Genomic DNA, 23024 nt, shown 5'->3' with positions numbered 1-23024 from the left:
TGTTCAAAAAGTCCTCCAGCACACCATTAACAGGGTGATCATGTCTTTACCCCTCAAATTAATTCAGCATGTTAACAGCAACTTCAGCGTCTGTGATTTTAAGGGCAATTGTCCCAATTGAACAGGTAAAGCTGAAACAGAACAACTTTACTGCACAACAACACAATCTTAAAGGCTGTGCTTGTATCACAACAAAGCATTTTCAAGGTGAAGATGAAGCTGATCCTTAAGCCACACCGCCAGAGTCAAGAACAGATCGAATTAAACATTCAAGGTCATGTTTGACAAATCTTATTTTTTGAAGAGGTTACTAGGAAAGTTGACAAGGGTAAAGCAATGGATGTTATCTATATGGACTTCAGTAAGGCCCTTGACAAGGTTCCACACAGAAGGTTGGTTAGGAAGGTTCAATCGTTATTATTAATATTGAAGTAGTAAAATGGACTCAACAGTGGCTGGATGGGAGATGCTAGAGAGTAGTGGTGGATAACTGTTTGTCAGGTTGGAGGCCGGTGACTAGTGGTGTGCCTCAGGGATCTGTACTGGGCCCATTGTTGTTTGTCATATACATTAATGATCTGGATGATGGGGTGGTAAATTGGATTAGTAAGTATGCAGATGATACTAAGATAGGTGGCATTGTGGATACTGAAGTAGGTTTTCAAAGCTTGCAGAGAGATTTAGGCCAGTTAGAAGAATGGGCTGGAAGATGGCAGATGGAGTTGAATGCTGGTAAGTGGTAGGACTAATCAAAATAAGACATACATGGTAAATGGTAGGGCATTGAGGAATGCAGTAGAACAGATTGATCTAGGAATAATGGTGCATAATTCCCTGAAGGTGGAATCTCATGTGGATAGGGTGGTGAAAAAAGCTTTTGGTATGCTGGCCTTTATAAATCAGAGCTTTGCATATAGCAGTTGGGATGTAATGTTAAAATTGTACAAGGCATTGTTGAGGCCAAATTTGGAGTATTGTGTACAGTTCTGGTCACCAAATTATAGGGAAGATGACAACAAAATAGAGAGAGTACAGAGGAGATTTACTAGAATGTTACCTGGGCTTCACACCTAAGTTAGAGAGAAAGTTTGAACAATTTAGGTCTTTATGCTTTAAAGCGTAGAATGCTGAGGGGGCACTTGATAGAGGTATTAAAAATTCTGAGGGGGATAGATAGAGTTAACATGGATAGGCTTTTTCCATTGAGAGTAGGGGTGATTCAAACAAGAGGACATAAGAGTTAAGGGCCAAAAGTTTAGAGGTAACACGAGGGGCAACTTCTTTACTCAGAGAGTGGTAGCTATGTGGAACGAGCTTCCAGTAGAAGTGGTAGAGGTAGGTTCGATTTTGTCATTTAAAAAAAAGTTGGATAGGTATATGGACAGGAAAGGAATGGTGGCTTATGGGCCAAGTGCAAGTCAGTGGGACTAGGTGAGAGTAACCGTTCGGCATGGACTAGAAGGGCCAAGATGGCTTGTTTCCATGTTGTAATTGTTATATGGTTAAATATAAATGATCAACAAAGAATTTCGTGTTGCACCCCAGAATACCCACAGATGCCTGTGGAGATTTAATGTTCCTTTACATTTATGAATTACTTACTTTAAGTCTATGGTGCGACCAGGTCAGCTTATTATCCATTCACATGCCTGTAAGGTTTACCATCGACACTTCCTCAAGAGTTTAAACATATAAATTCAAATCAAGTGCCGGTCTATTAATCCTGTTTGTAAAGCACATGATGTGTTTTAGCATTTGAAAGCTTAAAATCATCATATATTTGCCCACTGTTTGACCTATTAATTGTAAATTGCATCCTATTTACAGTAAAACTGAAAAACTACCTCTAATCTATAAAGCTACATCATCTGCATATAGTGATTTACCACCAGCTACCTATCTTAGAGAAAGTATCATTAATCATAATATTAAATAATGAAGGCCTACAAATACTGCCTTGTGGGGTCCCGTTCTCTATCTCAGAGAAACACAAACATAAAGTGCCCAGCTGTATCTGCATAAACCGTCCAAATAAAAAACTCAGATAAATTATGCAATCTCCACTCATTCCTAATTTCCAAAATTTGTTCAAAAGGCCTTCCTTCCATAACATATCATATCACATGCATTTAAAATATTAAAAATACTGCTATTACAACATCTTTGTTTAACCGTGCTTTCTGATAATCATCTTCAAAACATAAAACTGAATCTAATGTCATTCTACCCTTCCACAATCCACTCTAATAAAACACAATATCACTGCTCTTTCCAAAATATAATTCAAGCACTCGATTACCATACAGTTCCTCAGTTTACATAAATGAGACTTTAACGATATAAGCCCATAACTAGAAGGAACAGACGGGGATCTGCCAGGTTTCAGAACTGACATTACTGCTGCTGTATTCCATGAGCGAGGAAGATGGCCCAATTTTCAAACATGATTCAAAAATGTTAATGTTTTCACAAAAGAGTATTATATACCGTTACAATTACATATATCATCCTTTCCTGGGGTTGCCTGATTGCATTAATAAGACTTTTCAAATTCTTACAAAGAAAACTACATCAATGATACTATCATTGCTTCAACTGACTTCCAACACACCATGGTATTCACTTAGACATTTATCCCTACATTGTTTAACTTATTCACTTAAATTATCCTGATTATGAATCTCAGCAAATGACCCAGTCAGCAACACAACCTTCCGTTCCTGTAACAATCATTTTTCCCTCATGAATCAATACTGAAATATTAAGATCACTTCAAATTCCCCCCATTTTCTAAATCACTCCCCAAGCATCTCCAAGTTAGATATCCCTTTAAATATTATGTCAATATGACTTCCAGTAAATCACTGCCTTCCTCAACACAACCTCCACCCTTTGATTCTTAATAATGTCACTTGGAGACTGATGCATCACCACATAAAATGTTACATCTCTCCCATTTTGCTTTACCAAATATTCCACCTCCTGCAAGTGGATTCCTGTCCGATACGAAATCCAAACTGAAGCTCAGAAAGACACGAAGGCTGACTGACGTTCATATTAACTAATCACCGTGTGAGTTCTCATTTGATCAAAAGGCACTGCAGCCAATAACAGCAGGGATCAGAGGTGTGTCTGACCTAAGATAGGCTGGTGGAAATCTGCCCCATGTTCAGGCCCTCCTCTTCAGCTGCATCGCCATGACCGATTTCCGCGAGTCGCTCCTGTCAGTGGTCGCCGGTCTCGGCGTCCACAAGCACGTGCAGGGTTCTCCTTCGATGACTCAGTGAGTCCATTCCGGCGATGTCTGTGTGGGAGATAGGGAAGGAAGAGAATAGCGGGCGTTGAGGTGGACGTGAGTGAGAAATGAACAGGGAGTGATAGACGGGGGAAAAGGAGGGGTGGGAGAAAGACAGTGATGGAGGAGAGGGGACGAAAGAATAGTGGAGGGAGAGATGGGGAGTTAAAATGTGATAGAAACCAGAGATGGAGATGGTAGAGATAAATGAGGGAAAGAGGTTTGATATCTCTCTTGCTGAGACCGAGGCCAGGAATCAATAAGGTCCGTTCATTTTAACTGGAGATGGATGGAGATTTCAGGAATTCCACATCTTCCATATATTTTTTTGGGATCAATGATGTGTCTATCTATCTAACTAGCTGAGTATACAATCTTTGGGGTTCGTTGCCCCAAAGATGTGAAGACCGGTTGCCTGGGTATATTTGAGGGGGAGATAGATCAAGGTAGCAAGGGGAAAAGGCATAGGAGATTAGATCGGCCACGATCATAAGACACACCAGGAGAATTCCTCCTCATTTCTGTTCTAAATTGAAGTTCCTCTATTCAGAAGGTGGTCCCCCTGATCCTGGACTCTGCACTGTAGGAAACATCCTCTCTACATCCACTCTATCTGTGTCCTCTAGTCCTAGACTCCCCCACCATAGGAATCATCCTCTCCACAGCCATTCTATCTCGGATTTTCAGTATTCGAGAACCACACCCACCACCCCGCCTCATTAATCTAAACTCCAGCAGGAACAGGCCCAGAGACATCAAATGCTCCTCGTACTTTAACCCTGTCAGCACCTGAATCATTTTCATGAATGTCCTCGACTCTCTTCAATTCCAGCACATCTTTTCTGAGATAAGGGGACCACATCACATAATCACAAAGTGTGGTCTAACCAATGCCGTTTAAAGCCTTAGTATTGTATCCTGCCCTCTAGTCCTCTGATAATGAACGCTAACATCATATTTACGTAACCTTAAATGCGAAAGGCTAGAGTGGGGAGGGAAGTGTTGGCGTAAGGAAGCCATTGCTGTTCTACCACCATCCCTGCTAGTGTTTCCTTCCAATCAACTTCGGTAAGCTCCTCTCGTGAATTTGCAGTTCATCTCACTCCACTAATCATGATGAATCTTTTTGTAGCTTAGCCTCTCAAACTGCAGGGTGAATTTTATATTGTGATTACTGACACTTCAGCATTCCCTTTCCTTCAGCTTCCAAATCAAATTTGACATTGCACAAAACCCAACCCAGAATTACATTTTCCATAGTGGCACAACCATAAGCTGTTCTAAAATGCCATCTCATTGGGATTCTCCAAATTCCCTCTCTTGAGAACAAGCACCAGCCTGATTTTCACAATCTCTCTTCACCCTCCCACCTTGTCCCGCGATCATCAGGGACGTAGTTACCTTCAGACCTTTCTGTTTCCCAAGAACCTTCTCCCGAGTAATGTAACTTTATAGACTGGATTTCCACTGCTAGTGTATTCTGTAGTGAAGACTGATGCAGAATACTTATTCAGTTCATCCACCAGCTGCTTGTCCCCGATTACTACCCCCCCCCCCCCCCCCCCCCGTTTTCCAGTGGTCCGATATCCACTCTTGTCTCTCCTTTACACTTTATGTATCGGAAGAAACATTTGGTATCCTCTTTAATATTACTAGCTAGCTTAACTTTGCATTCCATATTTCCCTTCTTAAATACTTTCTTAGTTCCCTTTTGTTGCTTTTTAAAGCTTCGTAATTCCCTAACTTCCTACCATTGCTTGATCTGTTATATGCCCTCTCTTTGGCTTTTATGTTGGCTTTGCCTTCTCATTAGCTACAGTTGTGTCAGCTTGTCTTTAGAATACTTCTTCCTCTTCAGTACATATGGTTTATCCTATGCCTTCCGAATTGCTTCCAGAAATTCCAGTCATTCCGTTGTCATCCCTGCCAGTGATTTTTTTCAAAACAATTTTGGCCAGTTCTTCTCTCTGTAATTCTCTTTATTCCACGGTTATACTGGGACATCTCACTTTAGCTCCTCCTTCTCGCATTTCAGGACGGATTCCATTATTTTAAGATCACTTGCTCTTGTGCATTCTTTCACCTTAAGTGCTCTAATTAATTCATGTTCATCGCACAATACCCACTCGAGAATAGCTGATCCCCAGCTGGGCTCAACCAGGAGCTGCTCTAAAAAGCCATCTTGTGGGCATTCTGGGAAACTGCCCTCTTGGGATCCTGTAACTACCTTATTTTCCCAATATATCTGCATGACTATCTATCATGACTATTGTAACATTGCTGTTTTGGCATGCAATTTCTTTCTCCCATTGCAATTTGTGGATAGTATACCTACTACTTTTTGGGGGAATCCAGAAAACTCCCGTCAGGGTCTTTTCACCATTGCTGTTCTTTAGTTCTACCCCCAATGACTCAACACCTTCCAACTGCATGTCATCTCTTTCTAATGATTTGATTTTATTTTTTAACAACAGAGCCATACCACCCTCTCTCCCTACCTGTGTGTCCTTTCAATGAACATATAAGTATCTGGGACACAAGATACTGCAGATGCTGGAAGTCTGGAGCAATACACACAATGTACTGGAGGAGCTCAACAAGTCAGGTAGCATCAATGGATGAGAATCGACGTTTGGGGCCAAGACCCTTCATCAGAACTCTTAACACCCAGCTATCTGGAAAACCAAAAAACAATGAAAATAGAAAAATAGTGCAAAAAGGAAAACTTTTAACAACATTTACTTCAAGGCTTAAGAACATTTGCCAAGCAGACACCCATGGTATAACAAATAGAACAGAGAAAATCGAAATGTACAGCACATTACAGGCTCTTTGTTCCACAATGTTGTGCCTGCCATGTAACTTACTCTAGAAGCTGCCTAGAATTTTCCTACCGCATTGCCCTTTATTTTTCTAAGCTCCATGTACCTATCTAAGAGTCTCTTAAAAGACCGTATTGTATACACCTCTACCCACTTATCCTGTAGTGCATTCCATGCAACTACCATGCTCTTTGTGAAAAAAAATTACCTCTGACATCCCCTTTGTACCCATTTCTAAGCACCATAAAATTATGCCCCCACATGTTAGCCATTTCAACCATGGGAAAAATCCTCTGGCTGTCCACGTGATCAATGCCTTATCCACAGGATCAATGCCTACAACAAAGGCAATAAACACTTTCACTGCACCCATATTAACGTATTCCTTACGCAAAATATCTCAGTCCCACTCCAGTCTGAAACTTTACAAAAAAAAAACTGAAAAGACAAATTTAGAAAAGACTATTTACACTCTAACACACTTAGATTAACACTACTGAGGACAGAAGGAGGAAGATCTATAACAGACATTAAAAAAATCACCCAACAGTCTGATAAGGTTTCTAAAGTATATAATTTCATACAAAATAAACAGGATTCAGCATACCATGCAGGTATATGCAATTCTGATAAGAAATACAGACCAGAAAACTTAAATGAGAGGCCAACTCAGAAAAATGAATCATCACTATGGAAGAAAACATTAGCCAGTGGAATGAGTATGACCCTCCATGGAAGATATCCCAACAATCTGAGCAGACGAGATGCTGACAAGGAAGCATTGAGCACCTGACTGAGAGTTGGCGACCTCTTCCCAAAAACAGGGGTTCCTTGCAGAAATACAGCAGAAGGTGGTTAACATTTTAAAAAATCAAAACTACATAAAAGACAAACAAACCAGGCAATAAATGCAGAAAATGCCAAGAGAAACCAGACACAATTCAACACGTTCTGGGATCCTGCAGCAGTTTAACTCAATCTGATCAATTACACAGGTACACAAGTGGCAAATATCATTCACCAAAATCCTGCTTTAAAATGCAAACTCATGAATGCCCTCCATCACTTCATAAAGGCACCATAAATTCAAGCCTGATCCAGTTTTAGAGTCAAAATCTTACAAATCAATACATTATTTCAGATAGGACAATCCATAATGACCATCCAGATATAATATCACAGGATAAACAAGTGGGAACAACCTGCTTATATCCTAATATCTCTATTATATATCTATATAATATCTATTCTATTTACATTGAGGTATTGGGGAATGGGACTAAAGGGGAGATTGGATAAGCTCATGATGAAATAGCGGAGCAGACTCAATGGGCCGAATGGCTGACCTGCTCCTTTGTCTTATGGTCTAACATGTCAGACAGAACTGCAGTCAGCTCGACTTCTTCAGTCTGCAGAGAATTCAAGGGAAACCTCTTCACTCACAGAGTGGTGACTGTTTGGAATCCATCACCAGAGAGAGAGTGAGAGATGAACAACAGGGGAGGATTTAAAAGGAACGTTATGGAACTGAATCACTGGCAGGGTCCAGCCGGCCTGAGTTGACTCTCTACTGTACACCAGGTGTGTTATAAATTCACTAAGTACCAGAGACAGAGTTTAAAACAGAACTGATTTATTTGTCTCAGATCCAGAATATTAAACTCCAGTCCCATTAAAGGTGAATAGGCAGCAGAAGAAACTCCTCCCATGCCCAGTGACCAGGGTGCAGAAATGGGTGTGGTGAGCAGCAGCAACCAACAGTCACTCTTGGAATTGCATTCAGCAAAGGTGATGGACAAATATCCAGCATGCAGCTTATTGAAACTTTCTCCCCAGTATGAAACTGGTAGTGTGTCACAAGGTTAGATTACTGAGTGAATCCCTTCCCACATTCACAGCAGGTGAATGGCCTCTCCCCGGTCTGAACTCAATGATGCACATTTCGTGGAGATGGCTGAGAGAATCTCTTCCCAAAGTCTGAGCAGGTAAATGGCCTCTACCCTGTGTGAACTCGCTGGTGCCTCAGCAGATGAGATGATCGTGTGAATGCCTTCCCACATTCACAGCAGGTGAATGGCCTCTCCCCACTGTGAACTTGCTGGTGTCTCAGTAGATGAGATGACCACTTGAATCCTTTCCCACATTCACAGCAGGTGAACGGCCTCTCCCCAGTGTGAACTCGCTGGTGCACCAGCAGATCAGAGGACCGAGTGAATCCCTTCCCACAGTCTGAGCAAGTGAATGGCCTCTCTGCACTGTGAACTCGCTGGTGTACCAGCAGATCAGGTGACCGAGTAAATCCCTTCCCACAGTCTGAGCAGGTGAACGGCCTCTCCCCACTGTGAACTCGCTGGTGTGCCAGGAGATCAGTTGACCGAGTGAATCCCTTTCCACATTCTGAGCAAGTGAATGGCTTCTCCCCAGTGTGAACTCGCTGGTGTGCCAGCAGATCAGTTGACCGAGTGAATCCCTTCCCACATTCTGAGCAGGTGAATGGCTTCTCCCCGGTGTGAAATCGCTGGTGTGCCAGTAGATCAGATGACCAAGTGAATCCCTTCCCACATTCTGAGCAGGTGAATGGCTTCTCCCCAGTGTGAACTCGTTGGTGACTCTGTAGGGTAGATAACTGACTGAATTCTTTTCCACAGTCTGAGCAGGTGAACGGCTTCTCCCCAGTGTGAACTCGTTGGTGACTCTGTAGGTTAGATAACTGAGTAAATCTCTTTCCACAGTCTGAGCAGGTGAATGGCTTCTCCCCAGTGTGAACTCGTTGGTGACTCTGTAGGTTGGATAACTGAGTAAATCCCTTTCCACAGTCTGAGCAGGTGAACGGCTTCTCCCCAGTGTGAACTCGTTGGTGACTCTGTAGGTTGGATGACTGAGTGAAACCCTTCCCACAGTTTGAGCAGGTGAATGGCCTCTCTCCAGTGTGAACTCTCTGATGTACTTTCAGTTGAGATGAACAGGTAAATCTCTTCCCACAGTATGAGCAGGTGAACGGCTGCTCCCCGGTGTAAACTCGCTGGTGAGCCATTAGGTCAGATGGCTGAGTAAATCCTTCCCCAAAAATTCAGCAGATGACCAGCCTCTGCCCGGTGTTAACTGACTGGTGTATCCACCAGTGGGAAGACCGACTGAACCCTTCTCACACACAGAATATGTGAATGGCCTTGTCCCAGTGTGAGCTTGCTGATGCACCTTCAGTTGAGATGACCAAGTGAATCTATTCCCGCTGTCTGAGCAGGTGAACAGCCTCTCCGCTGTGTAAAATGATGGACGTGCCAGTTGGTCAGATGACTGAGTGAATTCCTCCACACAGTCTGAGCAGGAAGGATGATCAAGTGAATCCCTTGCTCCACTCTTTAAATATCTAGACAGAGACAGCAAAACTGGTGTGCCGTGTTTGAAATCCCATTGACAAATTCCTTGTCATTTTTAACCTGTAAAAAGATATACAAAATCCATCAATGGGTGAAGGACAACATTTCAGATGAGATCATTTGAGTTGCCATGGTGTGATCTGGCATCACACTGTTACAGTGAGGTTCAACACTAGTTGGAGAGAGAAGTCATCTTCTAATTGGGCACAGTGCTAATATTTGGAATGACCCTCAAACACTCTGATGCTCTTCCTGTCTCTATAATAATGGGGCATTTCTGCCATCACCAGTTTGTGTCTTGGCTCAGTCTGACACTCCATTGGTGTTATTCCCTACTCCCACTGAGCTGCATGAGTGCCTGGCCCCACAGTAACTGAAACACTCACACAAATAGCCTTTGTTGATGTGCAGCTGGGATTTTCTTTTATGTACTTTTAATTTAAGTGCCACAGTTTTAATGCCACATAAATATCTTCTACTCAGATGAATGGTTGGCCTGCACAGCTGCTAAAAGGAATTAGAGTGAATGTTAGTAGTCCCACCCCATCTCAGTGGTCAAAGCCAGCTTGTATTTACCCTCATAATCGTGGAATACCTCCATCAAATCTCCCCTTAATCTTCTACGTTCGAAGACACAAGTCCTCCAGACCTGACAACATCCTTGTGAATTTTCTCTGAACTCTTTCAAACTCTTTTATATCTTCCTGTAGGTTGTGACCAAAACCATACACAACACTCCAAATTAGGCCTCACCAATGTCTTGTACAACGTCAACATAAATCTATCTCCAGTACTCAGTACTTTGGTTTATGAAGGCCAATGTGCCAAAATCTTTCCTTCCATCCCTATTGAACTGTGATACCACTTTCAGTGAATTATAGACCTATATTCCCAGATCCCTTTCTTCAACACTCCTCCATGCCCGACCAGTCACTGTGTAAGACCCACCCTGGTAGGTCCTACCAAAGTGCAACACCTCACACTTGCCTGCATTAAATCCCATTTTCCATTTCTCAACCCGTTTTCCCAGCTGGTCCAGATCGCACTGCATGCCAATAGTCTTCTCGCAGTCTGCTGAATCCCCAGTCTTGGTTTCATCCAGAAATTTGCTGATCCAGCTAACCATATTATCATCCAGATTACTGATGGAGATGACAAATAACAACAGATCTAGCACTGATCCCTGTGACACACCACTAGTCACAGGCCTCCAGTCAGCAAGACAACCATCTGCTACCACACTCTGGCTTCTCCCAACACCAGTGTCTGATCCAATTTACAATCTCATCTTGAATGCTGAGTGACTCAACCTTCTTGGCCAACTTCCCATATGAGACTTTGTTAAGTGCCTTGCTAAAATCCACGTAGACAACATCCACTGCCTTGCCCTCATCCACTTTCCTGATAACTTGCTCGAGAGACTCTATAAGATTGGTTAGACATGACCTATCATGCACAAAGCCATGTTGCCTATCCTTAATCAGTCCACATTATCTAAATACTTATGTATCCAGCTCGTGCACATGTGTTCCAATAACTTTCCCACTACTGATGTCAAGCTCACCAATGTACAATTTCCTTTTTATTTTTAGAGCCTTTCTTGAACAGCGGAACAATATTGGCTGTCCTCCAATCCTCCAGTACCTCACCTGTCACTGAGGATGATTTAAATATCTGTGCTTGGGCTCCAACAATTTCTGCACTTGTCTTCCGCAGGGACCTAGCGAACAACTTGTCAGGCCCTGGGGATTTATCCACGTTAATTTGCCTTAAGTCAGCAAACATCTCCACCTCTATAATCTGTACGGGGTCCATGAAATTGATGCTGTTTTGCCTCACTTGTGTCCACCTCCTGTGTAAATGCAATGCAAAAATAATCTCCCCCATCTATTTTGTCTCCTCATATGGATTACCATTTCTGATCTTCCAGAGGATTAATTTTTCCTGTGCAATCTTTTTGCTCTTAACATATCTGCAGAATCTCTGATGATTCTCCTTCAACTTGTCTTTCTGGGGCAACCTCATGCCTTTTTTTTATTTCTTTCTTCAGTGTTCACTTGAATTTCCTGTACTTCAGAAGTACCCCATTTGTTCCCATTTGCCTGTACCTGGTATCCACCTCCTTTATATTGATCTGGGAGATGAAAGCCAAAGGGGTGATGGAACTGCATGGTGGGAAGTAGGGGTTGGGGATTGTTTAAACTAAAGTTGCAGCAGGAATGGGAGCCTGAATAATAGAACAGATAGTGGAGAGGTTGGCCTGACTCCAACTTAGAATCTCAACCTGTCTTCCAGACCTCTCTTTTTCCATATTTACTTGTATCACTAGATACAAAGTGTTCCCAGACACTAACTTCTGTCACCAGCCCTGGATCATTTCCTAATAGCTTATTGCCCACTTCTACGTTGGGAATTCTATATGCTGGTTAAGGATACATTTGACAAACTCTACCCCAGCTAGTCCTTTTACAGTATGGGAGACCCAGTCAATATATGGAAAGTTAAAATCATTTACTATATCAACATTTGTTTCTTGGCATAGTCTGCAATCTCTCTACAAATTTGTTCCTCAAAATCCCTCAGACTGTTGGGTGCAACCAAGTCCCAGTGATTGCTACAGTATCATAATTCCCCGTCCTGAGCTCACCTGGCTTTCCTATGATGCTTCCTGCATTGTGATATACACTGCTCAGCACATTCATCGCACCATGCTCAACCTTCTGATTGCTGACTTTTTCTGAACATCTGCCTGGGTGTCAAGAAAGCAACCTCTCCCTCAATGTCACAAAAACAAGGGAACTGGTTGTGGACTACAGAAGGAAAGGAGACAGGCTAACCCCTATTGGCATCAGTAGATCTAGGGTTGAGAAGCTGAACAACTTTAGGTCCTTGGCATAAACATCATCAAGGATCTCATGTGGTCTGTATATACCGGCTCTTTCACATCAGACGGTTGAAGAAGTTTGGGATGGGGCCCCAAATCCTAAGAACTTTCTACAGGAGCAAAATAGTGAGCATCCTGACTGGCTGCATCACTGCCTGTTATAGAAACTGTACTTCCCTCAATCACAGGATTCTGCAGAGAGTGGTGCGGACAGCCCAGTGCCTCTGTAGATGTGAACTTCCCACTATTCAGGACACTTACAGAGACAGGTGCGTAATAAGACCCGAAGGACCGTTCAGGACCTGAGTCACCCCAACCACAAACTGTTCCAGCTGTTACCATCCAGGAAATGGTACCACAGCATAAAAGCCAGGCCCAACAGGCTTCTGGACATCATCTCCCACCAGGCCAACAGACTGATTAATTCATGCTGATACAATTGTATTTCTGTTATAATGACTGTCCTATTTACAAACTATTTATTATAAATTACTATAAGTTGCACATTGCACATTTAGACAGAGATGTAATGTAAAGATTTCTATGCCTCATGTATATGAAGGATATAAGTCATTTCAATTCACCCTCTCCACTATCTGTTCTGGCATTCTAACGACAATCCCCCCTGCAACTTCAGTTTAACCACCTGCCCCGCCACCCCCCCCCCCCCACATTCTAGCACTAGCAAGCCTCATCACTAGGATATTAGACCTCTGCTAGTTTTAATACCCAAACTAACAAATCCCCTATCACCCATTTGACTTTCCTCTGCTAGGTAATTCCCCCCCCCAACAGTTTCTAACAACCTGTTGTTGTGTGGGATAGTCCCAAGAGTATTCTGTGATGGCTATTTAACCTCGTTCCCCTTCCTGACTCTCGGTGGAACTCATCTCTCTTCATGTCATATCTATCACCCACTTCGACTCCCAGATGATCTGGAATTCATCCACTTCCACCTCCAACTCCCTTGCGTGCAGGGTTACAAGCTGCAGCCTGATGCACATCTTGTACATGAGGGCATCAAGGACACTGGAAGTCTCCCTATCAATGCCCTGTCTAATTTGTAATGACCGGTGTGCTGAAAAGTCTGGTGCTGTGCAAGTTTTACCCAATGACATGTGCACACTGAATTTTAAATAGAAAGGTATTTATTTTAACAGCTAGCTAATCACCATCGATAAGAACTTTGATCTCCTCTGGGTTTGATCGAGTTCATCTGCACTCTCACATAACCTATGTAGCAGGCCTGTAGAGGACTATGAAGGATTTTTTCACTCCAGTTTTTGCACACTGTCCATAACTGATTTGCTTGCTAAATGATGCTTTAAAAAAGTCAGATTTCCAAATATCACTCCACTTCTTCCCACTTGCAAATTCTCCAGCAACTTTTGCATCACCACAATACACACTGGTAACACAAGTTTCTGTATTGGACATAAATATTTCCCCTCTCCCTCTCCCAGGTGATTGACAGTGGTGAACTCATTGATGGCAATACCAATGAGTATGATGGGAAGGGCTGTCGTCTGTCCCACTGGAGTCTGTCACATTTTTGATGTGAAATCTACTTGTTGCCCAGGGCAAAGGTGTTTGATATCATTATGTACCCAGAGAGAATGGGTCAAAACATGTTCCACAAGAGGAGGTAGAACAAGCAACACAAACAAAATGCTGGAGGAACTCAGCGGGCTGGGCAGCATCTATGGAAAAGAGTACTAATACTGAGTTCCTCCATCAATTTGTGTGTGTTTAAAAACGCAAACACGAGGAAAATTACAGATGCTAGAAATTCAAGCAAAAGACACAAAAAGCTGGTGGAACACAGCAGGCCAGGCAGCATCTATAGGAAGAAGTACAGTTGATGTTTCGGGCTGAGATCCTTCATCAGGACTAACTGAAAGAAAAGATAGTAAGAGATTTGAAAGTGGGAAGGGGAGGGGGAAATCTGAAATGATAGAGGACAGGAGGAGAGGGATGAAGCTAAGAGCTGGAAAGGTGATTGGCAAAGGGATACACAGCTGGAGAAGGGAAAGGATCATGGCACGGGAGGCCTGGGGAGAAAGAAAGGGGGAGGGGAGCACCAGAGGGAGATGCAGAACAGGCAAAGAGTGATTGTGAGAGGGGCAGAGAGAGAATAAAAGGGAGGATAAATAAATAAATAAGGGATGGGGTAAGAAAGGGAGGAGGGGCATTAAGGAAACTTAGAGAAATCAATGCTCATGCCATCAGGTTGGAGGCTACCCAGACAGAATATAAGGTGTTGTTCCTGCAACCTGAGTGTGGCTGACTGGGGGACCATTTCGCTGAACACCTGTGCTCTGTCTGCCAAAGAAAGCTGGATCTCCAGGTGGACACACATTTTAATTCCACATCCTATTCCCATTCTGATACGTCTATCCATGGCCTCCTCAACTGTCAAAATGAAGCCACACTCAAGTTGGAGGAACAACACCTTATATTCTGTCTGCGTAGCCTCCAGCTTGATGGCATGATTATTGATTTCTCTAACTTCCATCAATGCCCCTCCTCCCCTTCTTAATCCATCCCTGATCTATTTACTTCCCCCCTCCCTTTTTTTCTCTCTCTGCCCATCACTCTTTGCCTGTTCTCCATCTCCCTCTGGTGCTCCCCTCCCCCTTTCTCCCCAGGCATCACATCCCATGATCCTTTCCCTTCTCCAGCTCTGTATCCCTTTTGCTAATCACCTTTCCAGCCCAGCTTCGCACCTCCCCCTCCTGTCTTCTCCTGTCATTTCAGAATTCCCCCTCCCCTTGCCCCTTTCAAATCTCTTACTATCTTTTCTTTCAGTTAGTCCTAATGAAGGGTCTCGGCCCAAAACGTCGACAGTGCTTCTTCATGTAGATGTTGCCTGGCCTGCTGCGTTCCACCAGCATTTTCTGAGTGTAATTTGTGTGTTGCTTGGATTTTCCACATCCGCAGATTTTCTCTTCTTTGTGATTGGAGGTAGATCAAAGGTGATTTTCTCTACTGCTGATGTAAAAGATTTTGTTCCCTTTCTCCGAGTTCCCAATCACTGCATTTAGATAGCTGGAGCTCAGCTCTGTCTGAGAGATCCATCGGTTCCCATTCTCTCATCAGCCGGAAGCTCCCCGGAGCCCGTGTGCGAATCGTGGGGTTTAGAGACAGCAGGACTGTCCCGGTATTGCGGACTACGGTGTCCGGAGTTCACAACAATTGTTCCTCACTTGGTATTGAAAACTCCGGCCCAGAAAAGTTCGCTTACCTTTTTCGATTATTCTGAGGTCTTTGTGTACTGCGCGCATGCGCGATATTCGAGAACTTCCGCATCCCTGACGCCTGCGCATTCGTTCGGAGCTTCAGCGACAGGGAAAATTATTACGCAGAGCTTTCTGGGAAATCACGGTGCCATTAAAAGTTTCTGCAACTACCGGTTAAATGTCCAGAGCCCAGGTTTTTTTTGTGTAGAAAACCCAGCAGCTCTTATAACGCAGAAAACATCTCCCATAAACAAAACGCTTAATATCAGCAAACTTTCCGCGTGTTTAATGCCAAAGTAGAACCTTCTTACAAATGCAAATATGAAACACAAGAGATTCTGCATTTGCTGGACATGTAGACACACACAAAATGCTGTAGGAACTCTGCAGTTCAGGCAGCAATTAAGCAGAGGAGCAAAAGTCCACGCATGCTGAAGGGGTTCGGCCTAAACGTTATTTATTCCTCTCCATATTTGCTGCCTCAACCGTTGATTTCCACCAGTATTTTGCAGAAATTTACCCCCTCCGAACTTTTTTCGATCAAGCAGTTTCAAAACTTTTCTGATCTTTCATTTGTAGCCACATCCTGCTGGTCTGGTTCCTCTTCCTCCTCCCCATTGTAAACTCTAGACCCCATCTCTCTCTGGAGCCCTAAAGCCCTGACTCAGGCTGGCAACTCTTTGTTTTCTGACTTTGCTCTTTTGAAGATTCACTCGCTAGTCAGCTGTCAGACTTTGGAGCTGCATTGCAACAACCCAGCTGTCTGAGGCACAGTCCTTTGAAATTAGTGAAAATGACAGAAAACGTTGAAAATAGCGGGGGGAAATGAGTTTAACCACCTTATTCCAGAGCCCTGTAGAACTTCAAAGCCACAGTGAACTCATCGTCTTATTCAGCCTGGAGAAAATCATGGAGGGAGTTCATGCAGGTGTAGAAGATGATGAGAGACAATGATCGTGTGGAAAGCCACAGGCTTTTTCCCAGGATGGAAATGGCTAACACGAGGGGGCATGGTTTTAAGTTGCTTGGAAGTAGTTGCAAAGGAGATGTCAGAGTTAAGTTTTTTTACACAAAGAGTGGTATGTGTGAGGAATGCACTGCTGGTGGAGGTGAATGCAGTGGGGTATTTTAAAAGATTCTTAGATTGATACATGGAGCCCAGAAAACTAGAGGGCTATGCGGTAGGGTAATTCTCGGCAGTTTCTAGAGTAGGTTACATAGTTGGCACAACGTTGTGGGTCGAAGGGTCTGTAATGTGCTGTAGATTTCTATGCCTCTATGAAATTAAAGGGAAATCTCTTCTCTGACAGAGTAGTGTCTAGCTGCAACCTTTCATCACAGGGAGCGTGAGAGGGGAGCAGCAGGGATAGATTTTGATATAACGATATGGAACAGAAACATGGGCAGGGACCAGATGGGCCGAGCGGCCTCACTAGTGTACATCATGAGTGTGGCAGAGACAGTAAGTACCTGGCACGGGATTTGATGCAGAACTGATTTATCTTTCACAGATCCACAATATTAAGCACCAGTCCAGTTTCAGGCTGACATGAGTAGAACGGATCCTCCAATGCTCAGAGACCAGGGTTCAGTCCTGGGTGCGAAGAGCAGCCGCAGGAAATGCGGATTCTGACACTAACAGTCCCACATGAACCTGCAGCTGCCTTCAGTCACCGTGATAGTTAGACATTTAACATAGAGCTGATTTGAACTTCCTCCCTGATGCAAAGTTACCGGTGCTGCAGCAGCTGGGATGATTGAGTAAAACTCTTTGCTCACGACGAAGAGAAATGTGGCTTCTACTTATTGTGAACTCACCGGAGCATCACAAGGTGGATTAACTGAATGATTCTCTTCGCACACACAGAGCAAGTGAACGGCCACTTCCCAATGCGAAACTGTTGGTGTATCTGTGATGGCCGAGTGAATCACATCCAAATTGAGTCAGTGGATGACACCTCACTGCTATCAACGTCATGGCAATTTATCCAATCAGATCACGAACATTGACATGTTTTCGTGCTCTCCATGTGGCGAGCAGGGCGCTGTCTTCTCCAGCATCTCCGCCTCCACTTTCAAGGATCGGCGGCTTTGAAGCGCTGGTGAACTGACAGATACAGCGGAACTAACGTGCTGTTGTGTTTGTGATTCCCATACACAAATTCTTTGACATTTCTGCACTGTTAAAGGTTTACAAAGCACGTCAGTGAGTGAAGGACAACATTTCAACTCAGATAATTTCAACCTCTATGGCGCCTTCCGATAAAAACACTGTCAGATCTCAAAACAATTTGGAGGAACAAGACTTCATCTTCTAACTGGCTACAATTCCGGCATCAGGCACAATATCAAACTGTCTGCTTCTCTCTCTGTATCAAAATGGATCATTCCTCCCCTTCATCAGTCTGTGACTTGGCTCAGTTTGTCTGTCTCCTTCCCGTTCTGAGCATGCGCCACACACCCACCAAGATCACATTTTATTTGCACGGCTGCGACCAGAGACTTTCTGATTACTATGTTCCTCCTGGCATTTGACGGCGATAAATTCAGAGTCAGCAATAGTATTGGACCTCAGGAGTAGGTGATTAGGCTTTCTCGTTGGAAATCGATAAACTGCTGGTAGTGTCTGGCTGGATGAGTGGGTCGTTTACAGACTGGAAGGAGGGAGCTTTTGGAGTACCCCAAAGATCAGACCTTGACCACAGTTGTTCACAGTTTAATGTCCTAGCGGAGGCACCGAGATGTGAGATGTCCCAGTCTGTTGGTGACGCAGAAAGAGTGGAGTTGGGGGAGGGGAGGCTATTCACATGCAATTTCGTAGCTTTGCTATCAGTACATGGTGCATTGTGGGGCTGCAGTGGCGGGTTTCATTCCTGGGATTAGTGCACATTCACTGTGGGCTATGAGGATTTTGTGAATAAAGCGCCATTCTCCAATTTAGAATCTCAAGCCGTGGAACAAGCCTATCGTTTATATATTTAAGTTGTATTTATGGCATTATGATAATCAGATACTATACTCCACGACCTCTCTATCCAGGCCTTTCAATATTGGACTTCTTTAGGAAATTTGGCCACAGGAACATCAATACTGTCATCCAATCCAATAGAACGTAAAAAGAAACGTTGCCAACACAGACCCCTGTGGACCTCTGGGGTAGTAATCTCAGGATTGCTGCCTGTGATCCGTACTAGCGATGAAAGAATAGCATGATCAGACGTATTAATGTGTGGCTGAGAGACTTGTGCAGGCGGCAGGGTTTCATATTCATGGATCATTGGGGCCTCTTCCGGGGAGGTATGACCGGTACCAAAAGGACGGGTTACACCTGAACCCAAAGGGGTGCAGTATCCTAGCGGGCACATTTAATAAAGCTGTTAGTGAGGGTTTGAACGAATTTAGCAGGGAGATGGGAACGTGAGAGATTGGGCTGAGGAAGGAGAAAACAGAAATAAATCAAAGATAGGTTGCAACAGAGATTATAGAAAGAACAGGATGCTTAATCAAAGTCAGTTGCATGAGTTACAGGGCAATAGAGTCGTGGTGCAATTAAAACAGAAAACAACAAATACAGGACTGAGATTGTTGTATTTCAATGCACGCAGCATGAAGAATAAAGTGGACGATCTTGAAATTCAGCTTGAAACTTGGCTAGAGAATGGCTGCCATTGGAAGCTGAACGTCCAAGGATATGAGGAGTATCAGAAAGATAGGTTAGTAGGCACAGGAAGTGGTGTGGCCTGTGTACAAGAAATAATATTAATTTATTCGAAAAAGATGACATAGATTTGGAAGGGGTAGTGTCTCTATGGGTTGAATTAAGAAATAGTTGAATTAAGAAATGTGTGATGTATGTCAATGATTTGGACTGTGTTATTAATGGCTTTGTGGCTAAACTTGCCGATGGTACAAGGATAGGTGGAGGAGCGGGTAGTGTTGAGGAAACAGAGAGCCTGCAGAGAGACTTCGATAGTTTAGGGGAATGGGCAAAGAAGTGGCAAATGAAATTCAAGTCGGAAAGTGTATGGTCATGTACTTTGGTGGAAGAAATAAACGGGCAGACTATTATTTAGATGGGGAGAGTATTCAAAATGCAGAGATGAAAATGGACTTGGGAGTCCTTGTGCAGAATACCCTAAAGGTTAACTTCCATGTTGAGTCGGTGGTGAAGAAGGCGAATGCAATGTTCGCATTAATTTCTAGAGATATAGAATATAACAGCAGGGATGCGATGGTGAGGCTCCATAAGGCACCCGTTAGATCACACAGACTAATGTGTGCAATTTTGTGGTCCTTATTTTAGACATGATACACTGACAATGGAAAGGGTTCAGAGAAGATTCACGAGAATGATTCCAGCAATGAAAGACTTACCATATGAGGAACTTCTGGCAGCTCTTGGGCTGTATTCCCTGGAGTTCAGGAGAATAATGGGGATCTGATAGAAACATTCTGAATGTTGATATGCCTGAAGAGATTAGATATAGCAAAGTTAATTTTCCATGGTAGCAGATTCTAGGACAAAAGGGATGACTTCATAATTGAAAGACGTCCATTTAGAACAGAGATGTGGAGTAATTACTTGAGTCATTAGGTGGTAAATCTGTTGAAAATGTTGCCATAAGCGGCTGTGGGGGCCTAGTAATTGGGTGTACTTAAGGCAGAGTTAGATAGGTTCTTGATTGGCCAGCGCATCAAAGGGTATAGGGTGAAGGCGGGGTGGTGGGAATGACTGGGTGAATGGCGGAGCAGACTCGTTGAGCCGAATGGCCTACTTCTGCTCCAATGTATTATAGTCTTATGGTCTATTCCACTGTTTCGCCCTGCCAAGATGCAGCTAATATTTCTGGGTGTATGACCCGTTCATATAAGAATTTAGCCTTTCCTATTTTTCTGAGCTTCTCATAAATGTGTAGAGTTTAATTAAGCTTTGCTCCAGAATTTCCACACAATTAAAAGAGTTTATTACAGTTTTTATTTTTGCACTACTTATATAATATAACTATTTAATATGTATATTATTGTAATTCATGGTTGGTAAAATCTATTGTTATGAATTAGGTTCTACCGTTGCCGCAGACACAACGGATTTCATGAGACATGCCGGTGCTATTAAACTTGATTCTGATATTGATATGGGAGACCTACCGTCGGTCACCTGATCCCAGATACCGCAGATCGTAATGCGAGATTGAAGCCTTTTCTATTTTTTGCGTTCCTCAGAAATGCCAACAGTTCAGTTAAGCAACACGTACAAAATGCTGGTGGAACGCAGCAGGCCAGGCAGCATCTATAGGGAGAAGCACTGTCGACGTTTCGGGCCAAGACCCTTCGTCAGGACTAACTGAAAGGAAAGCTAGTGAGAGATTTGAAAGTAGGAGTGGGAGGGGAAAATGAGAAATGATAGGAGAAGACCGGGGGTGGGGTGAAGCTGAGAGCCAGAAAGGTGATTGGCAAAAGCGATACAGAGCTGGAGAAGGGAAAGGATCATGGGATGGGAGGCCTAGGGAGAAAGAAAAGGGGAGGGGAGCACCAGAGGGAGATGGAGAACGGGCAGAGTGATGGGCAGAAAGAGAGAAAAAAAGGAGGGGGGGAGAAACTAAATATATCAGGGATGGGGTAAGAAGGGGAGGAGGGGAATTAACAGAAGTCAATGTTCATGCCATCAGGTTGGAGGCTACCCAGCCGGTATATAATGTGTTGTTCCTGCAGCCTGAGTGTGGCTTCATCTTAACAGTCGAGGAGGCCATGGACAGACATATCTGAATGGGAATGGGACGTGGAATTAAAATGTGTGCCCACTGGGAGATCTTGTTTCTCTGGCGGACAGAGCGTAACTGTTCAGCGATCGGGAAAGGGTCCTCGCCTCCTGGTTCGGGGGCACTGTCTGCGAGCCGAGGAAATCACTTTCCCAACTGTGAGTATCGAGACCGATCCCGAGCGGGGAGATCCGATGTTGGCCATGATCCCCGAACTGAGGATCAATTACTCATTTATTGTCCAATTATCTGGGCTCGTCAAAAATGTGCAGACTTCACTTAATCTGCATTGAACGATCCAAACTTTGAGCCCAAGCTGTCTATTTCCGCAGAATTGAAATGGAAGTACCGCCAACGGGTCACGTGAGGTTGTGTGCTACAGATCTGCCCCGCCGTCCCCTTCGTGACGCAAGGTCATGTGGTGTGTACTCACAGTCCCCGGGTGGGTGGTGATGCGGGACGGTGGAAGGGGTGGTGGAGGGATGTATGGTTAAGTAAACTACCGAATGCTGAAAAACCTTGGTTACAATGGACCTAGAGAACATGCTTCCATTAGAAGACTAGGAGAAAGATAGGACTGGACCCAGGGTTGAGATTTTTGATTGGAGAAAGACTAACTTTGATGCGAAAGGATTTAGAAGGAGTGGATTGGGACAATTTGTTATATGGGAAGGATGTAACAGAGAAATGGAGGTCATTTAAAGGTGAAATTTTGAGGGTACAGAATCTTTATGTTCCTGTTAGTTTGAAAGGAAAGGTTAAAAGTTTGAGAGAGCCATGGTTTTCAAGAGATATTGCAAATTTGGTTAGGAAAAAGAGAGAGATCTACAATAAATATAGGCAGCATGGAGTAAATGAGGTGCTCGAGGAATATAAAGAATGTAAGAAGAATCTTAAGAAAGAAATTAGAAAAGCTAAAAGAAGATACCAGGTTGCTTTGGCAAGTAAGGTGAAAATAAATCCAAAGGGTTTCTACGGCTATATTAATACCAAAAGGATAGTGAGGGATAAAATTGGTCGCTTAGAGAATCAGAGTGGACAGCTATGTGTGGAAAGAGATGGGGGAGATTTTGAACAATTTCTTTTCTTCGGTATTCACTAAGGAGAAGGATATTGAATCGTGTAAGGTGTGGGAAACAAGTAGGGAAGTTATGGAAACTATGACAATTAAAGAGGAGGAAGTACTGGCACTTACAAGGAATATAAAAGTGGATAAATCTCCAGATCCTGATAGGATATTCCCTAGGACCTTGAGGGAGGTTAGTGTAGAAATAGCAGGGGCTCTGACAGAAGTAATTCAAATGTCATTAGAAACGGGGATGGTGCCGGAGGACTGGCGTATTGCTCATGTGGTTCCATTGTTTAAAAAGGGTTCTAATAGTAATCCTAGCAAGTATAGATCTGTCAGTTTGACGTCATTGGTGGGCAAATTAATGAAAAGTATTCTTAGAAATGGTATATATAATTATCTGGATAGACAGGGTCTGATTAAAAACAGTCAACATGGATTTGTGCGTGGAAGGTCGTGTTTTACACATCTTACTGAATTTTTGAAGAGGTTACGAGGAAAGTTGACGAGGGTGAAACAGTGGATTTTGTCTATCTGGACTTCAGTAAGGCCTTTGACAAGGTTCCGCACGGAAGG

The 23024-nt window shown here is 43.5% G+C and overlaps 1 protein-coding gene across 3 annotated transcripts; it reads right to left on the bottom strand.

Annotated features, from left to right (window-relative positions):
- Positions 1 to 1556: 1556 nt before the first annotated feature.
- On the bottom strand, positions 1557 to 15670 carry LOC132403291 (gastrula zinc finger protein XlCGF8.2DB-like). 3 transcript variants are annotated; one of them, XR_009515232.1, is made up of 3 exons: positions 15626 to 15670; positions 5794 to 5970; positions 1557 to 3304 (listed from the first exon to the last, which is right to left on the bottom strand). XR_009515232.1 is itself a non-coding variant. In XM_059986735.1 (2 exons), exon 2 carries the CDS (start codon positions 9149 to 9151, stop codon positions 8114 to 8116), a length of 1038 nt encoding a protein of 345 aa, XP_059842718.1. In that variant the 5' UTR covers positions 9152 to 9557; positions 15626 to 15670; the 3' UTR covers positions 7734 to 8113. The 3 variants fall into 3 exon arrangements, 2 of the variants coding, with proteins under 2 accessions (XP_059842718.1, XP_059842719.1); XM_059986735.1 differs by lacking the exons at positions 1557 to 3304; positions 5794 to 5970 and adding an exon at positions 7734 to 9557; XM_059986736.1 differs by lacking the exons at positions 1557 to 3304; positions 5794 to 5970; positions 15626 to 15670 and adding exons at positions 7734 to 9557; positions 13554 to 13566.
- Positions 15671 to 23024: the final 7354 nt, after the last annotated feature.

The sequence above is a fragment of the Hypanus sabinus genome, chromosome 12, assembly GCF_030144855.1.
Source record: "Hypanus sabinus isolate sHypSab1 chromosome 12, sHypSab1.hap1, whole genome shotgun sequence".
Classification (NCBI taxonomy): Eukaryota; Metazoa; Chordata; class Chondrichthyes; order Myliobatiformes; family Dasyatidae; genus Hypanus; species Hypanus sabinus.
The sequence above is the reverse complement of the archived record's forward strand: the minus strand, read 5'-3'. Positions and strand labels throughout refer to the sequence as shown.